Source organism: Polyodon spathula, chromosome 9 (genome assembly GCF_017654505.1).
Source record: "Polyodon spathula isolate WHYD16114869_AA chromosome 9, ASM1765450v1, whole genome shotgun sequence".
Taxonomy (NCBI): Eukaryota; Metazoa; Chordata; class Actinopteri; order Acipenseriformes; family Polyodontidae; genus Polyodon; species Polyodon spathula.
Genome location: NC_054542.1, coordinates 15,585,364 through 15,610,837, shown reverse-complemented (window position 1 = coordinate 15,610,837; position 25,474 = coordinate 15,585,364). Strand labels below are relative to the sequence as shown.

General features: G+C 37.8%; 1 protein-coding gene across 1 annotated transcript in view; it reads left to right on the top strand.

The window, feature by feature from the left end:
- Positions 1 to 13,886, top strand: part of LOC121320429 (cystathionine beta-synthase-like protein) — a 118,331-nt gene extending 104,445 nt beyond the window's left edge. The window contains exons 16-17 of the mRNA XM_041258757.1: positions 5,373 to 5,426; positions 13,300 to 13,886. Of these exons, the coding sequence (XP_041114691.1) occupies positions 5,373 to 5,426; positions 13,300 to 13,409 (164 nt within the window). The 3' untranslated portion in view covers positions 13,410 to 13,886. The remainder of the gene's footprint in view (positions 1 to 5,372; positions 5,427 to 13,299) is intronic.
- The last annotated feature ends 11,588 nt before the right edge of the window (positions 13,887 to 25,474 follow it).

Below are 25,474 nucleotides of genomic sequence, written 5' to 3'. Positions count from 1 at the left end.
AGGTTGACGGCTGCAGAAGAAACTAAACTTCAAAAAAAAAAAAACCCTCAACATGGTCTTCAAGCCAGTAATCTGTGACACCTGCTTGATGTGGGAAATCCGAGAAAACCCAGCGGAGCTAAACCAAGTGTGCGTAAAGTGCCGCGCGATCCAGGATTTGCATAAACTAGTAAGCATGCTAGAAATGGAGCTGGAAGAAGTGAGACAGCAACAAGATCTTGAGGAACTGGCACACCCACAATTCATGGAAGTCTGCATCACCCCTAACAGACTGAAAGCCACCAGGGAGATAGAAGGTCAGAACAGCTGGGTTCAGGTAGGCAGAAGCAGGGAAAAAAAGAAACTTCGTCAAACACAACCACCAGAAATCAAAACAACCAACAGATTTGAGTCACTTCAGAATTGTGATGAGCAGAACCAACAACAAGAGAATGAAAGGAACAACATCCAGGACCCCATTGACAGTGGTGACCAGACAGCAAAAAGAAGGGAGGTCATGATTGTTGGGGACTCCATATTGAGAAACACAGCAAGTTCAGTTCGCAGTTTGGACCCCCTTACTACAACAGTGTGCTGCCTTCCGGGAGCCTCGGTCAAGCACATCACTGAAAACGTGGACAGGCTCCTAGAACGAACAGGAGACGACCCGGTAGTAGTCGTCCACATCGGTACAAACAACATTGGAAGAGACAGACCAAAATCCCTGCAAAACAAATTCAGAGAGCTAGGAAGGAAATTAAAAGAGAAAACCAAAACTGTGGTATTTTCTGGTATACTACCCGCACCTTGCAAAGGACCATATGGACAGCTGGAAATAATAAATCAAAACCAATGGTTGAAGACGTGGTGCACACGGGAAGGCTTCACCTATCTTGATCATTGGACCACTTTCTACAACGAGGACTATCTGTATAGACGGGATGGACTGCATTTAAATAACAAGGGAACTAGTCTACTTGGAGAAAAGATCCTCGAGCAGGTTCGGAAGCATTTAAACTAGAAAGGAAGGGGGGAGAAATCAACAAAAAAACAGAAGGGAGACCGCATCAAAACAAGAACAACAACTCAGGTAAGACAACCATTAAATGTATTTATCTAAATGCTAGAAGTATCAGAAACAAAATTCTAGAACTTGAAGCTACTGCACTAACAGGTAACTATGATGTGATAGGTGTTACAGAAACGTGGTTATCTGAGAGTGATGGGGACGAATATAATATTTGTGGGTATACACTGTATAGGAAAGACAGGCAGGACAGAAGAGGAGGAGGGGTAGCGCTATACATAAGAAACAGTCTTGAAGCCCAGGTGTTAAACCTGGACAAAGAAAATAAAACCGAATCAATATGGGTCAGAATAACAGACAAAAATTCAAAAGGCATAATAATAGGAGCATGCTATAGACCGCCAGATTCAGACGGTGAGCACAATAATCTGTTATACAATGACATTAGAAATGTGTGTAGCAAAGGAGAAGCCATACTAATGGGGGATTTCAACTTCCCCCAAATAAAATGGGAAAACCCGGTGGGTAGCGCGAAGGATGAAATAGAAATGGTGGAAATGACAAATGACTGCTTCCTAACACAATTTGTGAAGGCACCGACTAGAGGGGAGGCATGCCTTGATTTAGTCTTTTCAAATAACGAAGATAGAATAACTAAAACAGAGGTCAGAGAACCACTGGCAAACTCAGACCACAACATGGTCTCATTTGAAGTGTTTTTTAAATCCTCAAAAGTAAAGACTAAAGCTAAGGTTTACAATTTTAGAAAAGCAAACTATGAAGGCATGAAACAGAGACTAACAGAAGTAGATTGGAGTAAAATAGAGAAAACACCCACAGAAGAAGGATGGTTGTTCTTCAAAAACGTAGTACTAGAGGCGCAAAACAATTATATCCCTAAAGTAGACAAATCTAAATGTAAAACTAAATTGCCAAAATGGTTTAATAGATCAATTAAAAAAAATATTCAGCGAAAAAAGGCACTTTACAGAGCATTAAAAAAGGACCAAAAAGAAAGTACACAGAAAGAGTACACAGAACTGCAAATGCAAGTCAAAAAGGAAGTTAGAAAGGCCAAGAGAGAAATAGAAATGAACATTGCTAAGGGAGCTAAAACCAATTCCAAAATGTTTTTCCAATATTACAACAGCAAGAGAACATTCAAAGAGGAGATTAAATGTTTAAGAGATACAAATGGCAAAATCGTAGAGGAAGAAAAAAAAATAGCAAATATGTTAAATGATTACTTTTCACAAGTTTTTACAAAGGAAGATACTGACAACATGCCCCACATGTCATCCAGTTCCTATCCAGTTTTAAATAACTTTAGCATAACTGAGGCAGAAGTGTTAAAGGGACTAGGAGCTCTTAAAATAAACAAATCCCCTGGGCCGGATGAGATCCTCCCAGTAGTACTCAAAGAAATGAAAGAAGTAATTTACAAACCGCTAACCAAGATCATGCAGCAGTCTCTTGACACAGGGGTGGTACCGACAGACTGGAAAATTGCAAACGTAATACCGATCCACAAAAAGGGAAACAAAACTGAACCAGGTAACTACAGACCAGTAAGCCTGACTTCTATTATATGCAAACTTATGGAAACTATAATAAGATCCAAAATGGAAAATTACCTATATGGTAACAGGGTCCTGGGAGACAGTCAGCATGGTTTTAGGAAAGGGAGATCGTGCCTAACTAACTTGCTTGATTTTTTTGAGGATGCAACATCGATAATGGATAATTGCAAAGCATATGACATGGTTTATTTAGATTTCCAGAAAGCTTTTGACAAAGTCCCGCACAAAAGATTAATTCTCAAACTGAACGCAGTAGGGATTCAAGGAAACACATGTACATGGATTAGGGAGTGGTTAACATGTAGAAAACAGAAAGTACTGATTAGAGGAAAAACCTCAGAATGGAGTGTGGTAACCAGTGGTGTACCACAGGGATCAGTATTAGGTCCTCTGCTATTCCTAATCTACATTAATGATTTAGATTCTGGTATAGTAAGCAAACTTGTTAAATTTGCAGACGACACAAAAGTAGGAGGAGTGGCAAACACTGTTGCAGCAGCAAAGGTCATTCAAAATGATCTAGACAAGATTCAGAACTGGGCAGATACATGGCAAATGACATTTAATAGAGAAAAGTGTAAGGTACTGCACGCAGGAAATAAAAATGTACATTATAAATATCATATGGGAGATATTGAAATTGGAGAAGGAATCTATGAAAAAGACCTAGGAGTTTTTGTTGACTCAGAAATGTCTTCATCTAGACAATGTGGGGAAGCTATAAAAAAAAGGCTAACAAGATGCTCGGATACATTGTGAAAAGTGTTGAATTTAAATCAAGGGAAGTAATGTTAAAACTGTACAATGCACTAGTAAGACCTCATCTTGAATATTGTGTGCAGTTCTGGTCACCTCGCTATAAAAAAGATATTGCTGCTCTAGAAAGAGTGCAAAGAAGAGCGACCAGAATTATTCCGGGCTTAAAAGGCATGTCATATGCAGACAGGCTAAAAAAATTGAATCTGTTCAGTCTTGAACAAAGAAGACTACGTGGCGACCTAATTCAAGCATTCAAAATTCTAAAAGGTATTGACAGTGTCGACGCAAGGGACTTTTTCAGCCTGAAAAAAGAAACAAGGACCAGGGGTCACAAATGGAGTTTAGAAAAAGGGGCATTCAGAACAGAAAATAGGAGACACTTTTTTACACAGAGAATTGTGAGGGTCTGGAATCAACTCCCCAGTAATGTTGTTGAAGCTGACACCCTGGGATCCTTCAAGAAGCTGCTTGATGAGATTTTGGGATCAATAAGCTACTAACAACCAAACGAGCAAGATGGGCCGAATGGCCTCCTCTCGTTTGTAAACTTTCTTATGTTCTTATGTTCTTAAGAAGTTCCCTGTATTTAGCGCCATCCATCATTCCTTCAATTCTGACCAGTTTCCCAGTCCCTGCCGATGAAAAACATCCCCACAGCATGATGCTGCCACCACCATGCTTCACTGTGGGGATGGTGTTCTCAGGGTGATGAGAGGTGTTGGGTTTGCGCCAGACATAGTGTTTTCCTTGATGGCCAGAAAGCTCAATTTTAGTCTCATCTGACCAGAGTACCTTCTTCCATATGTTTGGGGAGTCTCCCACATGCCTTTTGGCGAACACCAAACGTGTTTGCTTATTTTGTTCTTTAAGCAATGGCTTTTTTCTGGCCACTCTTCCGTAAAGCCCAGCTCTGTGGAGTGTACGGCTTAAAGTGGTCCTATGGACAGATACTCCAATCTCCGCTGTGGAGCTTTGCAGCTCCTTCAGGGTTATCTTTGGTCTCTTTGCTGCCTCTCTGATTAATGCCCTCCTTGCCTGGTCCATGAGTTTTGGTGGGCGGCCCTCTCTTGCCAGGTTTGTTGTGGTGCCATATTCTTTCCATTTTTTAATAATGGATTTAATGGTTCTCCGTGGGATGTTCAAAGTTTCGTATATTTTTTTATAACCCAACCCTGATCTGTACTTCTCCACAACTTTGTCCCTGACCTGTTTGGAGAGCTCCTTGGTCTTCATGGTGCCGCTTGCTTGGTGGTGCCCCTTGCTTAGTGGTGTTGCAGACTCTGGGGCCTTTCAGAACAGGTGTATATATACTGAAATCATGTGACAGATCATGTGACACTTAGATTGCACACAGGTGGACTTTATTTAACTAATTATGTGATTTTCTGAAGGTAATTGGTTGCACCAGATCTTATTTAGAGGCTTAATAGCAAAGGGGGTGAATACATATGCACGCACCACTTTTCTGTTATTTATTTTTTAGAATTTTTTGAAACAAGTTATTTTTTTCATTTCACTTCACCAATTTGGACTATTTTGTGTATGTCCATTACATGAAATCCAAATAAAAATCAATTTTAATTCCAGGTTGTAAGGCAACAAAATAGAAAAAATGCCAAGGGGGGTCAATACTTTCGCAAGCCACTGTATATCTAAATTGAGCACTATTGAGTGTTTTAATAGCTGGATTTGTTTATTTGTTGTAAGAAATAGCAGTTCATTGCCCAATAAACAAGATGTGTTTTGTTTTGTTTGAGGTTAATTCTATTTCTCAGAGAAGAAATATTGAAAAAATATATAGAAAAAATATTTTGCCTGTCGTAGCGCTTTATTCTCTGAAACATGTACGCAGTCCAAGCTTGGCCTTGAACTAGACCAGGCTTAGCACAGATGCTGTTTTAGTACCTGCTTACTTGATGCTATTTCTGTTGAAAATATCATCTGTGTTGAGGAGATAAAATTGGTTTGTTAATTGAAAGTTTAATTTTTGTACCTAGGATGACTGACATTGTACTTGTGAATTCCAGGTGAGGTTGAACAGTCTGTCAGCAAATCAGAAAGGCAACAATATTATTTAAAAGGTATGAGAAAATCATTAAATATAGAATTGTGTCTTATGTAGAGGGTATGGGGGTTAGGGCATTTTTTAAATGATGTTGAGGAAGTTGGTGTTTTTAAAACTTCTATTGTTTATTGTATTTTGCATGCCCTTACATTTCCTTTGGGAAAACAATACTAAATGTATTTTTTTTTACTATACTTTTTGGGGTTATCCTGTGTCAAACACACAAGAGTTTAGCCACCCTAAATATGCAACTAAAAGCAGCAGCTCATAGCTTTTTTTGAGGGTCTAATTCTGTTAGTTATACTGCAGTAAGATACCTTTTTACAGTCACGCAAATACAGGTTATGTTCCTACTGTGCCATGGTAAGAAATGCACTTTTTTGTTTGGTTCTAATAAAATCTTTATTTAACGTTTTACAAACACTGATCTAAGAGAATAGATTCAGACAGAGGTTAAGTCATAATTCTGTACATTCTCCCGGTGTTCTGTAAAAATGTTCGTAGGAGTTCTAGCCTCTAATTTGCTGACCTATTTATGGCTCACCCAAGTAAAAGTCACCAAAGTACAATACCAGCATTAACAAATCTGGAAACAGCTTTGGAAGTGACCTGTTCAAAACTAAAACAAATAATCTAATTGGTTACTGCACAGGTCTCAAGAAATGCTTGAAAAGAACAAAGTATTAATGGTAGAGAGGTTTTATTTTTTTGTTTTCATTTAATGCCGCTTCTATTGAAATGATGACCCCTTTTCCAGCTAGCCATTAATCTGCAAGAATTGCTTAAATAGTTTTAAAATGCAATTCTAATGCTGCAGAAATTCATGAAAACGTAATCTTGCTGCAAAAAAATATAGCCCTGTCAACAGTGTATCATCCTTTTGTTGTAACTTTGAAAATGTACTTTACACTGCATATTGTCAAACAAGAACTGTTTGGTTTGGCTGAACTCGTGTGTTATAGTTGGGGTACATGTTTTTGTCTTCCTGTTCTTTCTGCACAATCTACTTGTTTACAAATTGTGGGTTGCATTTTTTATTTGTTTTTGTTATCTGCATGTAAAATGTGTTTGTTAACAATATACGTAAAACCAATTGTACCTAACACAATGTTATGATATTAATATTAATTTTGTAAAAGTTGCATCTGACACATGATGAAAGCCAGATTGTCTTGCATGATATTATGTGCAGTAAAGCAGGGGTGTCCAAACCCTCTGGCCATCAACTTTGCAGCCAGTATCAGTCACTGGCAAATGGTCTAACTTTCTCTTCTTTCTTTTAAGCTTAATTACTTGTCATCAGAATCATTCTAAATAAAAAAGAAAAATATGTTCATTGCGCAGGAAGGTTTAGTCCATTCACTTCAGGTAATTTCCAATCTGAGTAGTGTTCAGTAAACACACAGATGAACTATAAAAAGTGATGGTCCAGTAAGATAAGCTACAAGCTCTCTAACTCTCTGTGGCCTGAAACTAAAAGTTGAATAACTCCTTTGCATGATGCTAACAAATGTTAATTCATCTGCCTTATACTAACACGTCTTTTAATAGCAGTTTGTATACCTGTTTAATACTTGCTGAAAATGTAGCTGTGTAGAGCTACAGTGACCTAAACTATGAAGGCTAAATTATGAAATAGTGAAATTTAACAGACATCTGGGTACACTGCGTCTCTTTAAAATACACAATTTAGCATGCTCTTTAAATGTATATTATACAGTTCTACTAATTTACTGTAAGTTAGTTATTGACATCTGTAACAGGGTGATGTGTTACATGTGGCAGGCACAGAGCATTGGTGTTGACACGCTGCACAGGCACACAGATTTAATTAAGGTGCTGACACTAGGGTACCAGCAATGGTAGCACTAGTTTCACATTTTAATGAAGAAAATAAAACAAAGCTAAAAAATAAGTTTCCCACGCAAAGTGGTGAATGCTAGACTTACTAAACGGTAACCCTGTCTATACTGTTTTGGGATCACCATCCCCTAAACTGACCTACTACTGTTGCTTCCAAAGTCCCTGTCTGCCCGCGACTCCAGGTCGTTGTTACGGTCCTGGTGGAGCAGCCTTCACAGGCACCTCCCTGCAGTCAAGGGGTTCTGTGTAGTAGTTCATGCAAAGCGGACACTCACCTCCTTGATGTAAATAAACAGGCTTTCGCCCAGTGTCTGTCTGTGTGGCAGTGGCTTTGCAATAGCCTCGAACTGTGGTGCTAACACTTTCTTAACTCCGCGCAGCATTCCAGGGCCCGCCCCGCAGCCAATCCAAACCTCCCGATCCACTCGGCACTGGGTGAGCCAAACTGCCCAATCGGTTGCCCAGCAACACGTCTCAGCTGCACACACTTGCGCAGGAACCAGCGACAGGGTTCCTTGTCACAACATTATATTATCTTTCAACACTACAGAGCTGTGTACAGGTCTAGGAAAGATAACCCTAGTGCTGACCGCACTAGTGGTCAAAGAAAGTACCAGTAAGCTAATCAGATATACTAATCTAATGTACACTGTCCATTCCTGATACCTCTGACTGGAAGTTTTTAACACTTTTATTACCCACTGTTTGGTTAGCCTGTTTTTTATATATAAAATTATATATATATATATATATATATATATATATATATATATATATATATATATATATATATATATATATATCTATATATATATATATTACAAATTAAATACATGACAGATGTTTAAGTATTTAGTACTGTCTAGCGTTATGCTCAGACTTTAGTTTGACACATAAACCATGTGATGTGGTAAATCCTGATTTAGTCGTTCGTCAATTTTAAGGTATTCCGGCTAGTTAAATAAACTGACCTACCCCTACGTGCAATTTCCAAAGCATTTACATCATGGGTGTGAAAGGGCGGAATTCCATCAAAATGGGCCTCTACCAGGTCCATTTCTATTTCCATCAAAATGGCCTCTATTAGATTATAGAAATGCCAAAAAAAAAATGTAGGCTGGACCTAGTGAGGGGCCTATATATATATATATATATATATATGTATATATATATGTATATGTATATGATATATATATATAATATATATATATATATATATATATATATATATATATTATAATTATATATATATATATATATATATATATATATGATACAGTACAGTACCAGTGAAAAGTTTGAGTACACCTGCTTGAAACCGGTTTTTCATGATTATCTATGCTTAACTGTATAAACTTGTCTATAAACACTTCATATTTCATTATATGATATGTGTACTTATATAAGCTGATAATCACAAGTGAATTGCATTAAAACATTTAATTTTTAGATTTGCCAATTTTCAATAAAATGGTCACCCAAAGCAAGGGGATTTCAGTCTGAAGCCCAAGTCAGTTAGTCTGAAATGTGTATAACATGGTGTTAGAACACTGGCCTAAGTATAAATGTGTATTTGTTAGATATTCTCAGAGTTAACTAGCATGTTACCTAACCCTAACCCTAACCCTAACCTTTTGTCACCAATTATTGTTAACAGGTGAGGGTCCATGATTACTATAAATATAGGTAGCGCATAGGCACAAGTTTGTCATTCCTAAATGTAAGGGAGCAGAAAATGGCAAAATACGCTCAGTTAAACAAAGAAAAAAGACAGTCTGTAATTACTTTAAGAAATGAAGGTCAGTCTTTAAGACAAATTGCAAGAACTTTTGCAAGTGTCTGTAACTGCTGTGGTCAAGACCATCAAACAATTTGAAGAAACTGGCATTCATGAGGACCGAACAAGGTCAGGCAGGCCAAGGGTGACTGCCGAATCAGAGAACAAGTTCATTCAACCCGACATGTCTTCCCAGCTCTTCTGCAGCAATTTCCAGAGATGTAGGGCACTTGTGGGTAGCTTTGCTTTGACTTTTCTGTGACCCACAAGTGCCCTACATCTCTGGAAATTGCTGCAGAAGAGCTGGGAAGACATGTCGGGTGATTTCCTGCTGAAACTTGTTAACTGAATGCCTTGTGTCTGTGAGGCTGTTATTAAGGCAAAGGGTGGCTATTTTGAGGAATCCAAGATTCAGAGACAATTTTCAATTTTCTTGAACATTGCTTTGATACTCCTATTGTTTTGTATAGTTTTACATGTGTATTAATTTTCAAGTATTTACAAAAACGTATAGACGTAAAACATTGTCAGTTATGAAAAAAAAAAGTTTCCAGCAAGTGTACTCAAACTTTTGACTGGTACAGTGTGTGTGTGTGTATATATATATATATATATATATATATATATATATATATATATATATATATATATATATATTTCATATTGTATTTGTTGTGCGGACAGACTAAAGCCATGCGATGTTGTTATTTGTTGTGTGAGACCGGCGAAAAGCCAGTCTCATAATAGTCATATGAACGGGGTTAAAACCTTGTGTAGAAGGTGACCATCTCCCGAGTTAATTCATTGATTAATTGTTGTTAATCGGGAGATGGTCATCTGTATAAAAGCCTGCAGTTGTATGCACTCAGGGAGAAGGTGTGTGGAGAGGAGGTAAAATTACTGAAATTGAAATATAGCACTTGCTAAGCATGCTGGCTTAAACACCAGCACAGTACTTATTTGTTATTTGTTTGGCTAAAGAGCCCGTTTGTTTGAGTGTTTCATTTTGTTTAAATCTTCAGCTTATTATTTAACGAAACGCTGAGCGCCGTAGCATTACAGTTTGCCCCACCATTCATTGCTTTGTTTTGGTTTTGTGTTTCTGGTCTGACATCACCTCTACAGCCACCCTGTTCACAGTTGGTGTCATCGTGGGATAACAGGCCTCCAAGCGTCAGACCAGGAATACTGGGATTTTATTTCTAAAAAGGAGTTTGTTTTGTTTGAAAAAAAAAAAATAAAATAAAAATAACAAAAATGGGAAGAAGTGGCTGGAGGAAACAGCACTGCGTCTCCGCTACGCCGAACGTCTGCCTTGCCTGTCTAGACGAGGAAGGGTGGTGCTTCCTTTGTGCCGAGGTCAGGTACCTTACCCTCGTCCAAATCCACCATATGTTGTTTGTTAAATATATCCTTTACATATTGCACAGTATGCCAGTTGATGCTAACAGTTCATTCCAGTTCTGTGCGGTGGAAGAAGAGGTGGTGCTCTGTTGTTCCTGGGACATCTTAAAAGAATTATAGAAAGAAAATATGACTACTACTACTGCTAATAACAATAATACAAGGCTAAAAGTTTGGTTAGTTGTGCTTTACAACATGCATTTATACAAACATTAAAAATAGGCTACACTAGAGATTTACACTGCAGTGTCTTTTGCGTTCTTTCTTGTCTGTTTGTGTGGTTTGGTACGGCTTTGTTGAGGAATAACGTGAGATTCCACCATTTAACGGAATCTTGACTGCTGAAATTTCGTGACACAAGCATGATTCCTGTTCTGGTTTACATGGGCTCTGGTTTACATGGGTTTTTACAACTATTTTTATCATGAGAAAGCGATTGACCCTGCCGTTAAAGTTGCGCTCACCAAAGGATGTTTTTTTGCTGTTTCACAATGTGTTCGCGTGACACAGTTATGACTGTAGAGTCGATTTTCAAGTGCATGTAAACCCAGCCATTGAATTTCATTTGCCATGTTTCTACCCGGTTCCCTATCAAGTACGAAATGTAACCATAACCAAATGGCTGTTTAACGTAAAGACTGTGAGAACCTGAATTAGGTTACCTTTTGCCAATTCACTAGTAGTCGCTGCGCTCAGCTCTACTTCTGGTCCGACTATTCGCAGTCCTTCCCGCAGTGTTTCGTTGCCACTCTGCTTGCAGTACCATTGTGAAGCTCTGACAGCAGGCTTCCTGCAGTTTTAGGTCTTTGTTGGTTAGGAGCTATATATGAGGGCATCCCTATATATTGACAGTGATTTTAGCCATAAAGACTGAGGTTATAGCTTCCTGCCACCCCCGCTTTCGAGTGAGTAATCATAGAGGTGTGTGTTACAGTAATCTTACTCAAATTCCTATTATCCCTGCTCCAATCGCTTGCACTAAACGGGATTGGTCTGCATTTATGCTTATTTAGTGTCAGGTCTCTGTCTAATAAGGCTCTTAATTAGTGATTTTATTCAGGATTATGGGATTGATATTTAACTGAAACTTGGCTGGACCTAGTGACAATGTCTCGCTGATTTGAGGCCTCCCCACTACTATTCTTTTTTTCAGAAAGCTTGCTCTACTGGGCGGCGAGGTGGAATTGCTATTATTTTAGTATTAGTAAACATAGAATTAATCAGGTTACTGTCCCGGGTTATTCATCTTTCGAACTTCTAACATTAACACTAACTAGTGCACTACCTGTTCATGTTGTGATTATCTATCAACAACCTAAGTCAAACCCGTTATTTTTTCTGAATTTAGTGACTTGCTATCTTCATTGACAGTCCATTATGATAGGATTCTTCTACTGGGTGATTTTAACCTACACGTTGATAAAGAATCCGACTCTACTTCTGTGGAATTTATCAGGCTACTTGATTCCTTAGATTATATCCAGCATGTAAAAGGTCCCACACACAATCGTGGCCTCAGAAATGTCTTTGTCTAGACAATGTGGGGAAGCTATAAAAAAGGCCAACAAGATGCTCGGATATATTGTGAAAAGTGTTGAATTTAAATCAAGGGAAGTAATGTTAAAACTGTACAATGCATTAATAAGACCTTGTATTGTGTTCAGTTCTGATCACCTCGCTACTAAACCTCTGCTGTAGAAAGAGTGCAAAGAACAACAACCAGAATTATTCTGGGTTTAAAAGGCATGTCATATGCAGACAGGCTAAAAGAATTGAATCTATTCAGTCTTTAACAAAGAAGACTACACGGCGCCCTGATTCACGCATTCAAAATTCTAAAAGGTATTGACAATGTTGACCCAAGGGACTTTTTTGACCTGAAAAAAGAAACAAGGATCAGGGGTCACAAATGGAGATTAGACAAAGGAGCATTCAGAACAGAAAATTGGAGGCAGTTTTTTACACAGAGAACTGTGAGGGTCTGGAACCAACTCCCCAGTAATGTTGTTGAAGCGGACACCCTGGGATCCTTCATTACCCTTAATAACCTAGTGTTGTACCAGATGTCTATTTTGAATGAAAAATATAGCTTTATCACATGGTTTTCTTTAAACACTGCTTGTGTGGCCTTTCTGTTGCTAAAGTAAGTGCAAAATGGGATTCATAAACAAAATATGTTTGCTACAATTACTTGAGTGAAAGCTTGTTTGGTCTCCATCTAATCAGCGTAAAACAGATTGCCAAAGCCTTACTTTTACTGTGATCAACATATTTGTTATAATTGCAAATAGTTTAAATACAATTGTTATGTTATAATTGTTATTATTTTTTAAACAAGATATTCTTTCAGCAAGACAACCTATTTTTTGTGTCCTGCTTTCACAGTTTGCAGGGTTGTAACTCGTTCTCATACAGTACGAGCGGTTGATTTTGGACTGGACCATGCTGCTTTATTGTCAGCTGCCAGCAGCTTAATTATTGTATTAAAATTGCATAAAATGCATTTTGTATTATGAAACCAGGTACATCATTTATTTAAGTGTTTGACCCTTAAACCTTTGAAGTTTGTCTCCTTAGAACCAAGGAACAACAACAAAACTGTCTTCAGAATGCAAAAGTTTGAAGCTATATTCAAAATATTTGTTGAAATCTGGAAGCTAATCAAAAATGTTATATAACTAAAATTCAATAGATGTAAAATACAGCCCAGAACGTGTACTGTTTAGCTTTACTCATGATTGCAGATTTGGTTGGTATTTGTTTAAGCAGCAGAACGATGTTTCCAGATCCCCCACCTGGCAGTGCTCTCTCTCTAATCATAGGTTCCTTTCCTTTCTGTTTCTAGACCGTGTGGATGGATCTTCTGACAAAAAACAGATGGTGTTCGGAGTTGTTACAGCTATCGACATGCTCAACTTCGTTGCCTCAAAGGAGAAAAGGCACACTGAGAACTGAACGTCTTTGAAAACATCCTGTTGAAAAAAGCTGAATGTAATATTCTTTCTTTCTTTAATATCTGTCTATCCAGTTACCATGGTTACGTATGTACATGGCTAATACCATTTATCAGACTTCTACCTACATCATCACTGCCTGTGCCGCTTAATGTCAGCAGCCGCCATATGTAGAATTAACAAGCATGTAAAGCACACAAATGTCGTATTTTGTGTTCAGTAGGAGAAATTTATCTCGCAAGTATAATAGCGTAACCTGCGCAGACATAACTTGAATGCAGCATGTTCTACAGCAGCGCACCATAGTAACTGGAGACATTTATTGTGTGGTTATATAATATTCTGACGCATCTCTCTCCTACTTTTTGTTTAATGATAGTGACCCCACATGACTGGTAAATTAAGTCTGAGGGATAGGATTTCTACAGAAAGATGGTCATATATCTCTGTATGTACCTATATAAAGCACTATTCTGAAGGCCTCCGTAAGTTTATTCAGTCCTTTGGAAATGCTTGAATTCCTGCCTACTTTCAATAAATACCATACATACTTTAATGCTTATGTTGTATGCATGACCTTCAACCTTACATTTTAACTGTAATGTTACTTTGAACTACTATAAAGCATCACAACTATCTCCAAACACTGAATATTGTATTTATCATATAGATTTGCCTTCCAAAAATTAGTTTGACAGTAAGACGCCACCAAGAAATCCTATAGATCAAGAATCCAGTTGCTCACTCACCAATTACAAACACGCATTACAAGTGAGTGGATTCAATGTAGATTTTATTTTTGTAATTCCCAGACAGGAATTCTTTACATGTTAAATTCGTTACACAATTTTTTCAATGCTAAAACCCTCAGTACACAGCTAATCTGGAGTGCTGATCTTACCCACACAACTTAAGAATGTGATTCATGCCACATATTGTAAGCAATAGCTTTTAGATGTTATTGGGCCTGATTTTAAGAAGGTATTTCTACCAAAACTCAATGTACTGTTTTTACTAGAGGCCATAAACTTCTACAAACAAAACAAAGAAAGTGAGTTTTAGTGTAACACCTTAATACATTTTTCCCATTATGTAAGAGTTTCCTCAGATGTTTCTTGCCAGTGATCATTAATAATCATTTGTAATTTTATTTTTTGTTTTACAAAAAAACCTTTGTTGACAGAGCTTGGATAGCATACATTGTGTACCCCTTTTTAATTCCATTTCCTGGTCATTCCATGCAACACAGTTCTTATTCTTAATTCATATTTTAAAATGAACTTAATGCTATTAGGTTTCACAGTAATATTGCATTTATTGTACAAAATTAAATAATCAAGATCACTCAGGATCATCTAAGCGTATTTATATACAGTGGCTATCAAAAGTATTCACCCCCCTTGGACTTTTCTACATTTTGTGTTACAACATGGAATCAAAATGGATTTAATTAAGAGTTTTTACTTCTGTTCAACACAAAGTCCATAATGTCAAAGTGAAAAATAAAATCTACAAATTGTTCTAAATTAATTACAAATACAAAACAGAAAATAATTGATTGCATAAGTATTCACCCCCTTGAGTCAATATTTGGTAGAGGCACCTTTGGCAGCAATTACAGCCATGAGTCTATTTGGATAAGTCTCTACCAGCTTTGCACATCTGGACATTGCTATTTTTGCCCATTCTTCTTTGCAAAATTGCTCAAGCTCCATCAAGTTGGACGGGGACCTTTGGTGAACCGCAATTTTCAACTCCAGGACATTGACCTTTTTGTTTTTAAGCCACTCCAGTGTGGCTTTGGCTGTATGTTTGGGGTCAATGTCTTGCTTGTAGATGAAGCTTCTCCCAAGTCCCAGGTCTCTTGCAGACTTCAGCAGGTTTTCCTCCAGGATTTCTCTGTATTTTGCTGCATCCACAAGCTTTCCAGGCCTGGACACAGAAGCATCCCCATAGCATGATGCAACCACCAACATGCTTCATGGTAGGGATGGTGTTCTCAGGATGATGTGCGCTTAGCGTTGAGGCCAAAAAGCTCTTATTTTGGTCTCATCAGACCATAGAATTTTCTTCCGCTTGGTCTCAGAGTCTCCTACATGTCTTCTAGCAAACTCTAGATGAGATTTGATGTGAATTTTTTTTCAACAATGGCTTTCTTTTTGCCATTCTTCCATAAAAGCCAGTTTTGTTATTAGTTTTGCTATTGTTGCCGTATGCACAGTGTCTCCCAGCTCAGCTGTGGAAGACTGTAACTCCTTTAGAGTTGCCATAGGCCTCTTGGTGGCCTCCCTGACTAGTACCCTTCTCACCCGGATACTCAGTTTTTGAGGACAGCCTGTTCTAGACAGATTCACAGTTGTGTCATATTCTCTCCATTTCTTAATAATGGACTTTACTGTGCTCCGGGGGATATTCGGTGCCTAGCAAATGTTCTTATATCCTACCCCTGATTGGTGCTCTTGAAGAACCTTATTCCGGATTTGCTTTGAATGTTCCTTGTCTTCCTGATGTAGTTTTTGTTAGGAAATATACTAACCAACTGTGGGACCTCCCAGAGACAGGTGTATTTAACCTGAAATCATCTGAAACACCTTAATTGCACACAGGTGGACTCCATTCAACTAATTGACTTCTAAAGACAATTGGTTGCACCAGAGCTTATTTAGGTGTGTCATAGCAAAGGGTGCAAATGCAATCAATTATTTTCTGTTTTATATTTGTAATTAATTTAGAACAATTTGTAGATTTTATTTTTCACTTTGAGATTATGGACTTTTTTTGTCTTGATCAGTGGTAAAAACTCCTTATTAAATCCAGTTTTGATTCCTAGTAACACAATAAAATGTGGAAAAGTCCAAGGGGGGTGAATACTTTTGAGAGCCACTGTAGAACTAGTTGATTTATATATATATAAAGCTTTTTATCGTAATGGATTCAGTGTGTTCTTTTGCTCTTGGTAGACTCTCTGAAGATGGTGTAAAGGTAATTAATAGTATAGTGTGGACCTTTGGTACGTTTTGCTTGTTTAGCTTTAAAATGTATCCTATGTAATACTGTGATTGGATATAGGAAAAATACTAATCAAATTAGCTGAAATGGAAGAAACTTGAATAAAAGGGTTTTTTTTCCGAGCCATGGTGTTTCTTTGCTTTTTTACATAAGTTGCCTAGGTATGACTGTTTTGAGCTCTCGTGTTTTAATGGGGAAAAAACACTTTTTAGTGAGTCATTTGTAACATATCTTACGAGAAAACAATTTTACAACCTACTATGCTGAAACTTCAATCTGTTTTGTATATATTAATATTTTAGCACATTATTGTTTGACACTGAACACTAAAATCTATTTTCTACTGTGCTTGTTTTTGTTCAACGGTACTGTACCAACTAGTGCAGTATGTATGAGGATTTCATGCCTAGACAAACATTTCAAGCTCCAAAAACTGGTAGTATGATCTATAAAAAGATATTGACATTGGGAAACCACATTTAGTTTTATGGGGGTGTTTCACCACTGTATCAACTATACAAGTAATGCATGATCCTAGAAGTTATAGTATAGGCAATTGAACCTCCTGTTACAGTCACAAGCCTCTTCCCTTCTCATGGGCTTTTTTCCACCTGACGGATCAGTGTATGCATCGCAAAGGTTTTACTCTGTAAAACTGACCTGAAAGAAGCTGTAGTCAAGCTGTATCCAGTCTGTCTGAGCAGGCCCAGATTTCAACACCAAGGTGTATTAGCATGAAACGTCTGAAAGCCATAATAAAAGCAAAGAAGGACCCATGAAACACTGAAGCCAATACTTCTGCCACGAACAAAATACTTTAAATTAAGTTGTATGTTTTGTTATAAAGATTATTTCTTAAATTACTAGAAATTGCTTTTTTGCTTTTTGTTTTATAAATGGTTACCGTTTACTGAATGTGTCCTTAATCTGTTAACTTGTCTGCGACTGTAATTGGTTAAATTGTATATTTTATATTCTTATAAATAAGTAGCAAATAACTACTCTGTCTGCTCTTTCCTGCAGTTATTTGCTCTTTTAAGAAATAGGTCAAATTACTACCACTTTGTAATGTTTTCACCCTGCCACACACCTCCCCTCATGTGCACAGCACACCTGGTCACAATTGGCCAGACAACTCCCCTCATGTGCACAGCACACCTGGTCACAATCGGCAACACACCTCCCCTCCATTTTTCCACGTGTGGATTCTTCTGGGCGGGTTGGTCCTGGCCCAGGTGCCTCACCCTGGAGACTGAGGGGGATACAGGTGATGTGGACGGGGCGTTGGGAGCGCAGGGTGGATACCGGGCAGCAGTGTTTCCAAATTGGACCAGGGGCATTCAGAACAGAAAATAGGAGGCACTTTTTTACACAGAGAATCGTGAGGGTCTGGAATCAACTCCCCAGTAATGTTGTTGACGCTGACACCCTGGGATCCTTCAAGAAGCTGCTTGATGAGATTCTGGGATCAATAAGCTACTAACAACCAAACGAGCAAAATTGGCCGAATTCGTTTGTAACCTTTCTTATGTTCTTATGACTTATATATTTTTTTTAAATTGTGCTTGAAAAAATGGCTTTGGGTGGGTGCCTAATTTTTGGGCATTTGTATGGGTATTACATTTGGATATACCTGTATTTTGATTAATCTGATAATATTACTTTGGTTACTATCACTCTGTGGTTAATATCAGTCACATTTTTCAGACTTACCCATGATATCCACCCACTTAATAAAACAAATGTGATAATAGCTTGGTAATATTTACATATCAAGTAAATAAATTGCTGTACACACTTGATTTTTTTTATAAAAGTTTAATATCAAAATAACATAAAATAGTACATTTGTTTCAGCAATCAATATCTCAGCATCGGTGTAAATAATATACACATCAATTAATTCTGATTTAATAAGATATTGCGAAATCGTAATTCTTTATTAATCTGTTTATATATCTCTGTAAATTAGAATCCATGGTACAGAAACTTAACACCCATTTCATTTGTTCTTATGTATTCCAGCACCTTTACTTATTTCTTAGATCACTGTATTATTCTCACTCTACACTTAAGTCACTCCCTTCGAATATTATTTTAGCCCTTGTTCTAGAATCAATGTCCTAGATATAGTACATCCTTGTACATTTAACAAATATCAAGCTCTCTGCAATTATACATTTATTACATTCTCCCCTGTATATTTCTGTAACTGTTTTCTGTTCTTTAGTTTAATGGAGAATACTCCATTTATTTTGCAGAGCTGGTCCAATAGGGTGATCGCTCTAGGGATGTCCTTTTGTTCAGGCCTTTTTCAATAAGTCCTTTTAGACAACTCATCCTTTGTTAACTCATCGAGTAAATGAAGGAAAAATGTACAAAGTCCCAGGTGCATATAGTTCTTTCATCCAGTTTGAAGTTTTCTTCCAAGTTTATTGAATTATTTGGTGTGTTTAGCTAGAGCTAGCTTTAGAAGCTGGCAGGGTCATTAACCATGGCCCGGGGTCAGTAGAGAGCACAGTTTGGCCGGTAGTTATGAAACACCACAGGCCTGACGGGGCTGGTTACATTTAACTAGTTTATATATTATATATATATATATATATATATATATATATATATATATATATATATATAATATATATAGTATAAAGTGCATATGGCTTCCATTTCATTAATCCAGGAAAGTGGGCAAGTATGTTAAAAAGCTGAAAATGAATTTACAAACCATTTTTTTAAAAACAAACAGTGGCTCTCAAAAGTATTCACCCCCTCTTGGACTTTTCCACATTTTATTGTGTTACAACATGGAATCAAAATTGATTTAGTTAGAAGTTTTTGCCACTGATCAACACAAACAAATTCCATAATCTCAAAGTGAAAAATAAAATATACAAATTGTTCTAAATTAATTACAAATATAAAACAGAAAATAATTGATTGCATAAGTATTCACCCCTTTTGCTATGACACACCTAAATAAGCTCTGGTGCAACCAATTGTCTTTAGAAGTCACATAATTAGTTGAATGGAGTCCACCTGTGTGCAATTAAGGTGTTTCACATGATTTCAGGTTAAATACACCTGTCTCTGGGAGGTCCCACAGTTGGTTAGTACATTTCCTAACAAAAACTACATCATGAAGACGAAGGAACATTCAAAGCAAATCCAGAATAAGGTTCTTCAAAAGCACCAATCGGGTAGGATATAAGAACATTTCCAAGGCATTGAATATCCCCCGGAGCACAGTAAAGTCCATTATTAAGAAATGGAGAGAATATGGCACAACTGTGAATCTGTCTAGAACAGGCCGTCCTCAAAAACTGAGTATTCGGGCAAGAAGGGCACTAGTCAGGGATGCCACCAAGAGGCATATGGCAACTCTAAAGGAGTTACAGGTCAATGTCCTGGAGTGGCCCAGTCAAAGCCCGGACCTCAATTCCAATTGAGAATATGTGGAAAGAGTTGAAAATTGCTGTTCACCAAAGGTCCCCATCCAACTTGATGGAGCTTGAGCAATTTTGCAAAGAAGAATGTGCAAAGCTGGTGGAGACTTATCCAAATAGACTCATGGCTGTAATTGCTGCCAAAGGTACCTCTACCAAATATTGACTCAAGGGGATGAATACTAATGCAATCAATTATTTTCTGTTTTGTATTTGTAATTAATTTAGAACAATTTGTAGATTTTATTTTTCACTTTGACATTATGGACTTTTTTTGTGTTGATCAGTGGCAAAAACTCCTAATCCATTTTGATTCCATGTTGTAACACAATAAAATGTGGAAAAGTCCAAGGGGGGGTGAATACTTTTGAGAGCCACTGTAACTACCTTGAACTAGGTCCTAACTTGTGCAGCCATAAACAATTTGTTGTACTGTCAGAATGGATGGCTTACCCTACCGAAGGGACTTTCTCTTAAAGAGTGGTTTGGCACCAAAACGGATAACCATAACACAGTCACTCGAGAAGAAAGATAGTTTCGACCGGTTCGGGCCGGGAGAGGGGACCACTTGGGGAACTAGGGCGGAGGGCGCCCATGAATTGGTAGTGCTGTTCCCATCACGCAAGAGAAAAAGTCGCTGCTTTGGCACTACGAAAAACGTGACCTTAGACTGGAGCGCATGTATATGTTACATATGACAATGTTACTTTTTTAAATGAACTAACTTGATTTCATGTTGAGAAGAATGGTTCTTAAATTTTGTCGTTTAGGACAGCAGTCGTGCGAGCACTTGCTCAGAAAGCGTAAGAGGGACATAAAGTTTAGTTTCAATCAAAATGTGTACTTGATGGGAGAAAACGATTTGCTAAAAGAAAATGACACATGATGATGTCATACTAGCAGTATATTTCAAATTGCACATATCCTAATCGTGTAGAGGGGGAAAATTTCTCTTTTACAGTTAAGTTTTTTTATTTTGTAAAACGTAAATTCTGAATTTAAAAAGAAGGTTTTTCTTCTCGGTATGTGAGCCAATATTCTAACTACCGAGTTTGATCAGTCAATGGGAAAAAATTAAATTTTTTATATTTATTGCTATTGTGGGTCTAGAGGTCTCAAGGAGGAGGTTAAATGTCAACAAAACCTACAAAGAAAGTGTACAAAATAAAATTAATGGTTTCTGCCGGCTATTCAGCCCCTTAAGTCAGTACTTGGTAGAAGCAACTTTTGCAGCAATTACTGCTATGAGTCTTTTTGGATAGGTCTCTACTAGCTTTGCACAGTAGGATGGTGAAATTTTTGCCCATTCCTCACAGGAAAATTGCTCCAGTTCTGATAAGTTTGTTGGGGATCGTCGATGGACTGCAATCTTCAAGTCTCACCATAAATTTTCGATTGGATTCAAGTCAGGACTTTGACTGGGCCACTCAAGAACATTAATTCTCTTCTTGTTCAACCACTCCAGTGTGGCTTTGACTTTGTGCTTCGGGTCATTGTCCTGCTGAAATGTGAATTTCCTCCCCAGTTTCAGAGTCTTGGCTGACTCAAACAGGTTTTCCTCAAGGATTCACCTGTACTTTGCACCATCCATTCTCCCCTCTATCCTAACAAGCTTCCCAGTCCCTGCTGAAGAGAAGCATCCCCATAACATGATGCTGCCACCACCATGGGTTTTCTGTCCTCTGAAGACTTAGCAAGTATGTAAATACATTGATAGGTGTGCTCCAATTCACTCCTCAGGCCAGAACGACTGTGCCAACACCGGTGAGTGACTACACATGTCAAAATAAAACAAAGTTTGTGTCAAAAAAAACAAACAAACCCTGAGTGTGTACAGGTGTTTCTAAAAACAAAAAAAACAAAAACAGTGATGATGAACGATCTCTGCAAAAATCAGTGACTGAACATGTAAATGCAAGCCAGAGACTTTTGCACTCTCACAACGCAAACAAAGTACTTTGTGGATATACTGGATCAAATGGTACGGCTGTATTCTGTTTATCAAGGTGGTAATAGAAGTTCCACATGAGTTGTTTTTTTAGGTGGCCTGTGGTTGTTTTTTTACAGCAAATTCAAGAATGGGTATTCAGCCGAGGAGATGTTCATTGATTTTTACTGTCTATACAAACTACACTTTTCAGCCCTGATAGAAACACCTGCACAAGAGGCACTGATCACTGCTTTAATACTGTATTGGATCGGAACACTACATTTGCCTACAAATTCAGTGACGACAGAGAATACCATGTTTGACCAGATCTTGTTTTTAGTGATTAAGCACTAGAAGCAAATTTCAGCTATGTGTTATACTCTCAGGAAAACAAAACTGAGCAAAAAAAGGTTCTATGTCTTAGATGTGGAGCCTTGTATCTGGTGCTGTTTGAAACCGCGTGTAAGATTCTGTATTTTTACTTTCTAATAATCAGTTTAACATGGTATGCTGAAAACTGTACTCATTTCTCCAAAATGTCATGACTTCTGCAAACTGCTGAATGTGCTTCACGTTGACAACCATTCAAGGTTGTGTTGATAAGTTTGTGATGCACTGGATGTTGTTGTAGACTGAATTCTGATAATATAGGGGCTAGCGATCATCAGCTTGCTCTTGGGTTCCCATGTGCTTCTTGGTCCATGCATCACTAATAGATAGATAAGAATAGTGAGGTACGACCCAAGGGTGCAATTTGTTCGTCCCCACGACAATTCAACCCATATTTTAACAAAACTTTAGAGCAACAATACTTCGTTTCAGTTCTCTCGTATTCAGATACACACACAGCACTAAACAAGACAGGAGGTTCCCAAATTAAAGACATAAAAACGAAACAAACAGTGCTCAACATAAGTGAAGAAAAAAAAAAGGTACACGTGCCCTTGGAGTCAGGGATGGCAGCAGAGATTTTTTTTCAGAGTTCCTCAGAAAAAGGGCTCTCGCTATAGACATCTCACTGCTATGGATATCCAAAATGCACAACATCTCACAAACAGGTGCTTTCCAACTCGACGCGTACATTGCCTCTCAATCGCTCAGTTGATTCTCTGCAACCATCCGCGAGTCCCAGGGTGAGTCTACAGCCACTTTCACACATAAATGCCGCTACTGTGTGAAAGGTCATAACCCTTTCACACAGCCAGAGGAATCCTGTGACTACAACTTTCAAATCTGTCAGTCAGTCAGTCAACAAATCATTTTCATGGCAATAAATTATAGAATCACGCATTCTATTTGCGAATTCACCTCCTTGTCAACTGGCAAAAAAACAATTCCTTAACTTATTCATGACTCCAACTACTACCTGGTTTTTGATCAGCCATTGTATTTGAAAACAATGAAAGCGTTTAACAAAAAATACCCAACAGATCCGGTATAAAGTCACTTGGGATATTGACTTTCAATCCACTCCCACTATAGCGCTTCAGTGCCTGCATAGCAGGTGGTTCAGAGACGGCATTAAAATATGACGGCTCTGTGATGGTATAGACAATTCACACAGACCTAAATGCCGCATCAGTGCTGGTTCTGAGCCGTTATAACTTGCCTGTGTGAAAGGGGTTTAACACAAGCTGTACAGTTTCACAATAAATATTTATTTGTCCATACAAAATCATTCAAATATGACAATTACTGTAAACTAACAATACCAAAAGTCCCTCTGCTATTCACATACATTAATGATTTAGATTCTGGTATAATAAGCAAACTTGTTAAATTTGCAGACGACACAAAAATAGGAGGAGTTGCAGCAGCAATCATTCAAAATGAGCTAGACAAGATTTAGAAATGGGCAGACACATGGCAAAACATTTAATAGAGAAAATTGAAGGTACAGCACGCAGGAAATAAAAATGTGCATTATACATATCACATGGGAGATACTGAAATTGAAGAAGGACTCTATGAAAAAGACCTAGGAGTTTTTCTTGACTCAGAAATGTCTTCATCTAGACAATGTGGGGCATCTATAAAAAAAAGGCCAACAAGATTCTCGATATATTGTGAAAAGTGTTGAATTTAAATCAAGGGAAGTAATGTTAAAACTGTACAATGCACTAGTAAGACCTCATCTTGAATACTGTGTTCAGTTCTGGTCACCTCACTACAAAAATGATATTACTGTAGAAAGAGTGCAAAGAAGAGCGACCAGAATTATTTCGGGTATAAAAGGCATGACATATGCAGACAGGCTAAAATAATTGAATCTATTCAGTCTTGAACAAAGAAGACTACACGGCGACTTAATTCATGCATTCAAAATTCTAAAAGGTATTGACAATGTTAACCCAAGGGACTTTTTCGACCTGAAAAAAGAAACAAGGACCAGGGGTCACAAATGGAGATTAGACAAAGGGGCATTCAGAACAGAAAATAGGAGGCACTTTTTTTACACAGAATCGTGAGGGTTTGGAACCAACTCCCCAGTATGTTGTTGAAGCTGACACCTTGGAATCTTTCAAGAAGCTGCTTGATGAGATTCTGGGATCAATAAGCTACTAACAACCAAACAAGCAAGATGGGCTGAATGGCTCTCTCATTTGTAAACTTTCTTATGTTCTTATATTCTTATAAGTGATTAGCTTTTCAGGAACAAAGGCCAAAAAGCACTCCAATGGAGTTTCACGACAGGGTGCACATCTGTGTAAACAGGTGCAAAATCAAATGATGGAGGACTGGCATCATGGTAGGGATCTGTAATAAACACCCAGCCCCCTGCTGTTCTTGGCTCCACATCCTCTTCATCATCATCGTTGAGTGATAAGTCAGCGTCACTGTCACTGGTATCGAAATCCTCCAAACCAACTTCGAAATCTTCATCACTCCCGTTGTCGCTCTTCACGTATGTTGTCATGTTTAGCTTTCGCTAAAAACTATATAAAGTACCACTAAACAAGTAAAACTAATAATAAAACAAAAACAATAATATAAAATTCTATATATACACACATTTAAAAGTTGAATGCATTCCACAATATATCTCAGTCTTCTAAACACCCACAGGTAGATTGGAATCTCTACACGACACAAAATTGGTTACAAATGTCACCTGACCCTCCTCGACTTTCATTGCACATTCCACAGTACTAGCACTGCTTTAGAGACTGAAACGCTAGACTGAGAAACTGATCATAGAATAGAATGGGAAACTTCACATATGCACGTACAGCATGGTACTGTAAGTGGGTTTTCATTTCATGGTGTTGAAGTGGTTAAAAGGGTAAAAAGGAAAAAAGAAAGAAAAAATAATTGTTGCCCAGCACCAACAACAAGTTTCACATTGAGTAAAATAAATTAAAAATTGTTGTATGTATATGTATCAGGGATGGAAAAGACATTGCATAGCAGTTTGATCCACTCTTGGTTTAGTAATATGAACTTGTTCACACTGTGGCTAATCAAGCTCGTTGTAAAAGCTGAAATGGGTGAAACTAGAGACCTGTGCTTTGTCTATGTGATAATGTCGGACGGGGTCTGACATCGGACTAGAAAGGGAAAACTGTAATGTCGTACCTGATCCGACATAGGACCGCAAAGGGTTAATGATGGACTTCACTGTGCTGAAAGGGATAATCAGCACCTTTGAAATTTTCTTGTCAAACACAACCACCAGAAATC